The sequence below is a fragment of the Brassica oleracea genome, chromosome C5, assembly GCF_000695525.1.
Source record: "Brassica oleracea var. oleracea cultivar TO1000 chromosome C5, BOL, whole genome shotgun sequence".
NCBI lineage: Eukaryota > Viridiplantae > Streptophyta > Magnoliopsida > Brassicales > Brassicaceae > Brassica > Brassica oleracea.
Genome location: NC_027752.1, coordinates 18,300,535 through 18,311,106, shown reverse-complemented (window position 1 = coordinate 18,311,106; position 10,572 = coordinate 18,300,535). Strand labels below are relative to the sequence as shown.

Here is a 10,572-nt window from a genome sequence, read left to right as displayed (position 1 = left end):
ATTAAGAGCTATAAATTGATTGTTCGTAGTGGTTGGTGTATTGATGGCAATGACAATCTTGTAAATACTTGAAGATGATGAGGTTGAGAGAGTAAAAATGTCATTTTCGATCACCCCTATGACTCCTGCTTTTGACTGATCTTGCCCTAGCTCTGCTTCAGTGAATAAAAAATATTCTTTCAGCAGTTAGAATTCATGTGCTGTAAAAATGAAGTAAAAGCATGCAGTGATGAACAGATTATTAGGTGTTCAGAAAACAGGAAGATGAACTGGTTATAATTATGATTAACAAGAACAGGTTGTTGAAAAATATAGTATTGTTGACTATGTTATAAGCTATTAGTATCCATTTCGTTTTATCAAATGCTCTCGGCATTTTTTCTCCATACTTTATGGAATTTCAAATCTAGTGTCTCTGCGTAATTTTAATTTATCTCTCTTAAAATTATAAGACGACGATCTATTTTTCATAAAACTATTTTATAATATTAAATTCAAGTCTAATGTTTCTGCATAATTTTAATTTATCGCTCTCAAAATTTTAATTTATCGCTCTCAAAATTTTGGGATGACAATCTATTTTTCCACAAAACTATTTTATATATAAAATTTCTACCAAATTATAATTTCGTGCTAGAATCACATGAATTTAAAATTACAAACTTATTTCCTCATTTAATAAAAAGAAAAATTATCTGTTTGGTACTAATTAAGTAATGTAAGCTACCAATGTGTTTAATAGTTTTAAAAAGAGCTAGCTCTGCAGGTATTCAGAGCCGGCTCTGGGTGCAAGCGAAAGAAGCATAGGTTTCCAGCCGCCAAATAATATCAATATAACCGGCCACAATTTTCTAACAGCGTATCTTTAGTGTAGTGGTTTAATAGCCATAGTTCATTGAATCCAAACAAGAGTTCTAAACCTCCTACCTGCATCATTTTATTTTCGGCCACTTTTTTCTTTTGGGCTTCTAGCCTTAAAAATTCTAGGCCCGTCTCTGCTGGTATTTACGTAACTCTGTAAGAAATAAGTTTATGATTAGATCTTCTGTGGACGTTTAATATATTCTTTTCACTATTGGTAGGTCAAAAATACTTTGTTTTGTATGTTTAAAGTTGAAAAATATTTAGGGTCACTATGGCACAATAAGTGCAACCCTAATCTACTAGGTGGCTACACCCCGCGCAAGCTCGGGGGTTGGTGTGTTCTTTATCAACAATAATAGTGAGTGCGATCTTTTTGATGTTATTGTTTTAGTATCACCTTGTCTATTTTGTTTGTCTATTTAGTCTCGTATTAAGATTACCTCCATTAACTGTCAATTTTATTTGTAAAATTATAACTATTTATTTTATTTTTTCGTTAATTTTGTTGATTTTCTCCTTTCTTATCTGATATCATGGATTTTCATAATTGACGCCCCTCTCAAATGGAAGATGTTGACTGTTGTCATTGTTAATTGTACATTTGTAATCAATCACTTGGTTACAACTATCAATTGTCTTCAACGTGTAGGTGGTTTCTATTGCTCTTGTTGTTGAACGCCATCTTCATGTTTGTTATTTATGCTTTCGCCTCCGTTCTATTGTGACTTTACGTGCAGGAAGACCATATTATATACACGTATTAAACTTGTATTTTGTATGCTTTCCAGTATTTGTAATTCAGTGGGTTAAGTGACTGCTAGAAAAACATTATCGAGATAGTTTAATACCAATTGATTAGTAGTCTATCCTACATTTATCAGTAACGTTTTTATATTGAAACACAATTGATCTGAACTAATATGAATGTATCTTACCGAAGTATTTGGTTTTCCTCGAACAATTTGAAAACGTGTTAACGATCAAGGTATGACAGTGTTCAATATCTCCTTTAACATTATCAAGCATTCTCCCAGATGCATCACTTGGATCAATCTTTGATTCTCTGTCTATAACCGTGAAGACGGATGTGTGAATGTTAGTGGTCTTGCGTACATGATGCAGCTGCATTGGTAGCTTTGCTGGAATCAGGAGACAATGAAATCGAATGAGAAATAGCTGTAGCAGCTATGGTGAAGGCAAAGAAAACCTTTTAAAAAAACAAACAAAACAGATTATCCTTTAGAAGGGTTAAGACAAGAACCGTTTAAATTTTCTGAAATTTGTTTTGGTGTGTTACCTTGAAAATCATAATCGAGTGTTGCTTTTCCATTATCCTTGCACCTGCATATAAACTGTCGGTGTAAGAAGCGAAGAGGATGAAGAAAGAATCTAAAAAAAGTGATACCGCGATACCCCTAACGATTCATTTTTCCATCAGATTTATTCTTATCTACTTTCACCTCTGCGCAGAATAAAGCAAGCGTTCTTATGCTCCCGACCGCCTCTTTGGCTACTTGGCTTGATATACACTCTCACCTGATAGTGACAACTTTGTACTGAAAGTTACTCCAAAAGTGGACATAAGTAGGATATTTGATATCGTTACCTTTGCATCTGCGCTTACGACGACCATGAACTTCTTATAGATATAACCACAAATCCCGATCACGGAAGCATCGCTAGAACAATGAAATCTAACTGCTAGCTCGCCACTAACGGGATGACCACATCAGCCGTGACAAACACATGATTATTTTAGGTTTTAGCCAAATGCATCTCCGGCTAAACCACGAACCGTAGTATCATCAGAAGAGAGATTGGCTCCAATAGCAACACTTGAATTCTAATTCTCATCGACTGATCCAATTTCCACGTGAACCCCTTTCTTATCAGCTGCATAAGTTTACATCCGACAATAGAGATAAATATCATTTGTGCCGGGTAGACCACCATTGAAACTACATCGAGAATAATCGAGATCGATTGCTAAAATATTGTATCGGGTTTTAATTGGTCACATGATTTGACAAATGATTATGTCACGGTAGAGATTAGAACCTCAGAAGTTGTTGCTAGATGTAACGGTGGATGATTGGCTTCCTTTAATATAAAATAAGGGATACACTGAAGCGTCGATTGGATTGAGGAGAGATAGAGGAAGAAGAGGCCGATGAGTAGGAAAAAAATATATTAAAATGCCGGAAGGGGAATCGCAAGCGACGAAGAAGATGGTGAAGATGTCGATTAACCTAATCTTCCTATATGTCTGTATTAACAGACTGGGCCATATACTAAGCCCAATAAAGTGAAAATAAATTAGCCCAATCTTTTCTCGAAGCCCATGCGTTACCATCTTTTTTTACACAAACAAACACACGGCGCAACTCTGTAACTCAGACTTATCTGAGACAATGATGAAAAGAACCCTAACTTGTGTTAAACGAAGACAGTTTACAATATGGAAAAACTATAATTGTTGTTTTTTTCATATAACGTGATGAACCTCATTTAAAAATGAAACTCATAATACACTTGTAGGCACGACTCACAGAGAAAACTTAAGAAGCAAAGGTTTCCGATCTTCATAAATATATATTAGTTTCGACTATCAGTGTATAAAGTATCCTTTAGTTTAGTTGTATAAATGGTGGTGTTTGTATTTTAAACGAGGCAACTGGCTCTTTATATTAATTTCTCCTCGGTGGCACTTATTGTGCCATAATCATAGCACATTACGGCCCATACCGCATCTTACAACTTTATATTAGAATGACAATTCCTTTTCAAATATCAGTAAATCGTAAAAAGCGTAAGAGTTACTCATAATGAAAGAAAATAAATTATAAAGCTACTCTTTTTTTTAACACAAACTTTCTTTCATTAAATAAACTTGAAGAACTACAATAGCAAAGATGCAATTAGATATGCTCTTGGAAAATAAACACAAGCTACAACAGCAATTAAGATTAAACATAATAATTCTCCAGGAGAAGATAAATATACTATCAAGTGGAGGAAGGTTTATCTGATCGACTGAACTAAATTATAAAGTAATATAAGTAGATATTTTTTGTTGACTCTTTCGAGAAGCGTGGAGCGGGACTGGGATCAGACCAGAGCGGGGATGGTTTAATTAATTGGTCACAATTATTAAAGGACTAGAAGTTGCTACTTTCAGAAAATTTAATTAGAAAGTGGTGTTAAAAATACTACTTTTTGTTTTTGTTCACCAAAATCTCAATAATATGTTTTTGCTTAAATTGTTCATAATACAAGGTTTTGTGGAAACGGTTAATCCACAATATCTTACTCTTTCTAAAAGTAGAACTAGATCTGGATCCGCACAACCGCGCAGATTTTTGTTTTCATTTATTTTTATATAAATATTTTTTTTTCAATTCTAAATTGATATATATTATAATATATATGTGTTTATCAATTTTTAAAACATAATAAGTTTACGTTATATTTTTTCATTGAATAGATTGTTTCAAACTTTCACATGTATTTGTATCTTCTTCTATATATATATTTTCGGATTATTATTTTATTATTAAAATCGTAACTATATATATAAAGATTAGTAAAATATTGTTTTATTTTCATATTCAAAGATATTGTAGCATTTCACAAATTTAGAAATTTTTTAAAAAATTAAAATTTCCGCTTCATAGATTTATATTATCGAGTAAATAATTAAACATTTAGTTTTTGTTTAATTTTTAAAAAAAACTATATAGTTTAAAATTTGTTTTCATTGGTTTAAGGTAGTAAAGATTAACTTTAAAAAAAAATCTTTATAATTTTAAAAGTTAACATCGACAAATATTTAAATATTTAACATATGGAGGTATACTATTATAACATTAAATTAAATATATTTAATTTATAATATTTATAAATCCAATGGATTATCTATCGTTTAAATTCAATTATTAATAGCCCAATAAAAATTGCTAGTATGTCCAAAATTTAAATGATAAGATTAGAGATTAAATGTAACATGACTTTCTAGGAATAGGTCCATTAGATCAATTTTTTTTAAAAAAATCACACATGAATCAAGGTTTAGACTTCTGTTTTAATATATAAGATGATTAGAACTCTCTTTCACTTGAGTACATACTTGGTCAAACTTTTTTCCACTAGCAATATTAAACAGTTTATTCAAAAATAACTATCTCCGAAAAATGTGAATCTCGATAAACATATATGAAACATTTTTATATAAAATTCTGATATGATAACTAAATGAGACCACATGGTAAGATGCTTCTAAGGCAGATATTCATATTCAAATGTCAAAAGCTACCGGATATGTCAAATGGAAAGAGAAACGAAGAGGGACCATATCATTTTATAAATATACATGATGTTTAGTTATAGTGACTCGCATCACACTATCACATCTCCAAGTAACAGAGTTTAAACATAAAAAAAAATGGCTTTTCGTTTGAGCTTCTCACTGCTTTCACTAATCCTTCTCTGCCTAGCAAATACATCAGAGTCTTTTCGAGAACCAAAGGTTCAAGCGTTTCTGCACCCTATTTACAAAGACAAGGCCACAAAGCTCTACTCCTTGCCTTTGGCCGTCGGCACGGCTTTCAGCCGGGACTTCGTCATTGACTTCAACGGAGCCGCGCCGTTACTTCTAAACTGCGCCACCGCCGTCAAATCTACCTCCTACCACTCCATCAGATGCGACTCCACAAGATGCAAATTCGCAAACCCTAACACTTCATGTCCCAAGAACATTACCAACAATAAGCCCACCTGTCGTAAATACGTTTCAACATCGTTGTCGGCTCGACCAGTCAATGCCAGGCTCCTCCGAGACACCCAGGGGCGGACGTACGGCCAAGGGTATGGGTTCACGTGCCCCCATCTCATTTTAAAATTTTCTTCGGTAATTCTTATGGTGTCTATGAAATGCCTCCAACTGAAAAATATTTTATATATACGTGCCCCCACCTATTTACATTCCTCCATCCGCCACTGGAGACACCTTAGATTTATCTTACACCCCTGAGGGAGTATTCGTCATGGACACCGGAAAGATCTCGACGTTGACGTTGACTTGCACAGACGATGCTACTGCCTTGAAACCTATCCCTAAGGCTTTCGGTGGATACATTGGTTTCGGTAACAACCACTTATCGATTCCCTCGCAGCTCGTCCCAATGTACAAGCTCCCTCCAAAGATGTCGCTTTGCTTGCCTTCCACGGAAGGGATGGAGTCTTATCCTGGTGGCCTTTGGATCGGTGGAGGTCCTTTTTACTATCTCCCTTACCTTAAAGATGTCTCTAAGATCTTTGCATCCACTCCTCTGATCGGTAATAACAAAGGTGAGTACTTAATCGATGTGAAGTCCATTGAAATTGGTGGTAAGACTATTCCTATTCTCCATGGACCAACAAAGATATGCACTCTGGCTCCTTACACGGTATTGCAAAGCTCCGTTTACAAGGCTCTGGTCACAGCCTTTGTTGGAAGTGTCAAGATGGATAAAGCTCCAACGGCGAAGCCTTTCAGTGCGTGCTTCCACTCAGATGGAGGGCGTGGAGTTCCAGTGATCGACCTGGTGATGAGTGGAGGGGCTAAATGGATGATCCACGGTTCGAATTCTCTGGTGAAGGTTAGTAAAGATGTGGTTTGTTTAGGGTTTGTGGACGGAGGTGTGAACCCGAAGAACCCGATTTTGATCGGAGGTTTTCAGATGGAGGATAATTTGGTGCAGTTTGATCTCAAAGCTTCCAAGTTTTCTTTCTCCTCTTCTCTTTTGCTTCATAACACTTCTTGCTCAATTGCTAGGTTATTTGGTATGTAATGCACATTATCTATAATCGATGTTGTGAGGCATACATATATATCATTTTCCTTTCAAATAAATTAATGCCAACGAGATGTACCACTGTCGTTTTCAATCCGTTGAATTTCGTTAAGAAAGTACACCAGATCTTGCATTCACACAAATATATTTAAGATAGAACCTTTTTTCTTTCAAACCATGAAACGGAGGTAGTTAGACGAGCAGAATTTGACCCGAGTTATTCGAAATATTTGTTTACATACTAAGGGTCCGATTGATAATGGCTCTAGCTTTAAAATTTTTGCTGTAAAAAAAAATCTGTAGATTTTTTGCTGTGACTTTAAATTTTATTGTTGTAAAATTTTATGAAAGCACTAAAAAATTGCTTTGGATATTTGGCTCTGCAGAGCACTTGTACAGCTGTAGGTTATTTCTAGAGCTGTGGTTTCAAAAAAAAATTTAAAGCTTGATTGTTCTGAATTTGGTGCTTTAGAAATAAATATGGCTGTAGACAGCACCTACGGCAACTACCAATCACCCCCTAAATTGCTCTTACTAAAGTTGATCGAAGTTGTATGATTGGTTTAGTATAAACCGAGTATTTAGTCGGTTCTTGTAAACCAATGTGTATGTAAACATGTAACAAACTCTGTAACTGAATAACAAAACAATTTCATTTTCACATTTCACCTTCTTAGTGGTTTTGAATGGTTTGATTAAGGCACTTCATGTTCGCATGGATAATAAATAAGCGGATCTCTTCACCAAACCATGATATCTAGCCATTTTTAGACCTGTATACGCAAGATGACATTCTCCTTGTTATGCATGCCACCTTGAGGAAAGGTATTACAGTTGATCAAAATTGTATGTGATTGGTTTAGTATAAAATGATTGTTTAACCGGTTCTTGTAAACGATCTGCATATATAAACAGCGTAATTGCTGACAAAAGAAATTATATAAACAGAGTAATGAACTTTATAAAGAATAACAAAACATTTTCATTTTCACATTTCACCTTCTTTGTCGTCTCTCAATGCTTAACACATTAAGCAATTCATATGAAGTAATTTAAGAGATGCGGAGGCAGGATGAAATTTAAGAGATGTTGGTGGAGGATGTAAAAGCCGGAAAACCGGACCGATGTAAACGATATAATAAAAGCGAAGTTAAGGAAATAGACGAATATAGAAAAATGAATACGAGGACGATAAGAAACCGTATTCCCAAATAGACATGGAGGCGAGATATGATCTCTTTCCTTAACTCAAAATATTCGTTCCGTTAGTGAGACGGGACTGTACGAATATAGAGTCCCAGGATACAACCATGGCAGACGAATCACGCCTCACTCGTGATCGCCCTATCGAACTATAAACTCTACGAAACACTCTCGCAATATAGACTTACGCAGAGGGATTTTTTGCTATTGGATTTCGATTAGAAAAAAAAAATTAAGAAATGAAGAAAGAGGAGAGACGATATTTAAAGAGCCGGAGAAGACCCACTTCCCGCAACAGCTGCTGCACGTGGGCGAGAATCTCGCGGAGATCGAGGGAAGTTGAGTTCCGAAACTTCTTCCTCAAGACTCTCTCTTATCTCGTTTTAAATTTTCGAGAGGATAACATGCATGACGTTTTTTAATTTTTAGACAAACTACTTGTCGTTTTAAATAAAATTGTATACTATTTTTTCCCGAAATAACTGGCAAAACGTTGAGCTTAACTTGGTCCAAAAAGAATAGTTCTTATCGGGCCAAAGGCCCTCCACCCAAGCCCAAGCCCAAGCCCAAGCCCAAGCCCAAGCCGAGCCGGACAGCGGCGGCGGCGCGCGCGTGGGGAGCTCTCTCTTCCTCTGAGCTGTTTAACCTCTCATGTCATGAAGACATATATATACTCCTCAAAATCAACTCTCCCAACCGATGTGGGATGTTGTTAACTTCATTTCATTAAAGCCAACAAGGCTTTTTATAAGAATCCGTAGGCCCATTTCGTTTTCACATTTTGCCATCTATTATTTGAGTCATTAAGCTTAGTAATTAGGTCTAACAGAGGATTCCTCGGACAAAATAATATTTTACTCATCGTGGAGCGGAAAATGTAGTAGGATAAAAGAAAAATACAAAACTATACAGGTCATGCTCGTTTTCTGAACGCAGTGCAAGGACGACGTACAATCAAAATAAATAAATGGATTTAAAGTGACAGGCCAGCAACAAATCAAAATTCTATGTTTCAAACTACAAAAGATTGAAAAACATTCAAGACGTGTCCTTTGAGTGTCTTTTGTGATACACCCGCACTCAACCCTTTTCTCTCAAAAAGTAAATCCCGCTTCGTCGCTAGCGGAGGCTTTACGGTGTCTGGCTCCATTGCTGGTCACCGATGTTGTCTCCCTCGTTCGGATCTTGAGATACGAGTTGGTTTAGTCGTCGTCCAGTAAATTTAGAAGTGTTTCTCTCTCCTTGAAGCGGATCGAGTAGAGTTCAAGGAGCGGAGTTCCCTAGGAAAGACGATTCTCTGATGGCAGAAGTTATCTTTATTTTTTATTTTATGGCAGAATGAGATAGGATATCCGAGTATAGGTTCCAAACTAGTAACCCTACTTGCAGGTTAGAAAGAAGGGGATTCACAGACCTAGGAGTTGATCAAGTAGGAAGAAGGTTCAGCTCGAAGAACATGAGATCTTTGATAATAATGGCTTGCTTGGCAGAAAGTTATTTAGAGAGGTTAGGAAATTGTAAAAGTATTCTTATTATTAAAACATGTCAAGGCTATGCCTTATATAGAAAACCAAAAATCCTAATTAGAAAACACTTACGTTAATTATCTAAGAGCATCTCCAACCCACCTTTATTTCTACCTCTATAATAGCATTTACAAGCAAAATTACTCCAACCCATCTCTATTTTTACTTCTAAAATAGAGATTGATATTTTTTCCTCTATTTATAGAGGAAGAAATAACATTACTCTATATTTTGCTCTATATATATGTAGAGATCTCTATTTTAGAGAAATACTTTGAAGTAAAACTCATCTCTATTATAGAGTTCCTCTATTTTAGAGATAAAAATAGAGGAATACATTGGAGATGGTCTAATAAGTTGATAATTATCCTAGATATTAAAAAGGAAAAACCAAATCGTAAACGTCAAAGTTGGTGTAGTAGATACGGTGACATTTGTGCTGTCACACAGAAGTTATCAATGTTGCTCTCCTGGTTAAAGGACGACTAGGAGGCCACATAGTTAGTCATGGGGAGTAGTCTTGTCTCGGTCATCGATGAGAGAGCAAGTGTCGGTGGATCTACCATTTAGGATGGCGGTTCCCGTGGTGTGTTTCTGGCCGGTTCGGCTTCTCCTCCTCACCGTTTTGAGTGAAGGGTTGCATGCTGTGGCTTGGACCCTTGCGACGGATGAATCTTGAGCAGCAGGCGGAGATTAGGGTTTCGGAGTAGTTTATCGTATGAAGCCGCTGTGGCCGGGCGACAACTCTTGGTGGCTTGCTGACGATGATTGGCGGCAGATCGAGGGCTGGTTTTGGACATACCGGCTCCGTGAACTGCCGTTTTCTGTTTTGCACTCGCCGGAGTTCACCGGTAGAGAGGAGCGTGCTTCTCAGTCTTTTTCCTATACCGATTTATCCTCATTCTCTTCCAAGTTTTGCTTATTAAATTTAGATATTTGTAACCTAGCACTGTTGTTTTCTCGGTCACCAGCAATGTACGAATACCGAGATTTTCGGTTTTGGTTGGTTAATGAAATTATTATATTAGGCTTCTAGCTTTGGTGGTAAAGAGCTCACGGCGGTGAGTTCCGCCACCCGGATTCGAATCTTGGCCACTGGGGAATTCACATGCGGAACTCCAGTGCCCGAGACCGAAGACTGTTCACGG

The 10,572-nt window shown here is 36.3% G+C and overlaps 1 protein-coding gene across 1 annotated transcript; it reads left to right on the top strand.

The window, feature by feature from the left end:
• Positions 1-5,287: 5,287 nt before the first annotated feature.
• LOC106293991 (basic 7S globulin-like) lies at positions 5,288-6,692 on the top strand. The gene is made up of 2 exons (XM_013729616.1): positions 5,288-5,720; positions 5,875-6,692. The coding sequence occupies exons 1-2, from the start codon at positions 5,306-5,308 to the stop codon at positions 6,690-6,692; spliced, it is 1,233 nt and encodes a 410-aa protein (XP_013585070.1). The 5' UTR covers positions 5,288-5,305.
• Positions 6,693-10,572: the final 3,880 nt, after the last annotated feature.

Excerpts from the sequence above, each read along its gene's own strand:
- LOC106293991 (XM_013729616.1), top strand. The coding sequence starts at position 5,306 with ATGGCTTTTCGTTTGAGCTTCTCACTGCTTTCACTAATCCTTCTCTGC. Across the intron at positions 5,721-5,874 it reads CACCCAGGGGCGGACGTACG|ATTTATCTTACACCCCTGAG; the intron begins GCCAAGGGTATG and ends GAGACACCTTAG.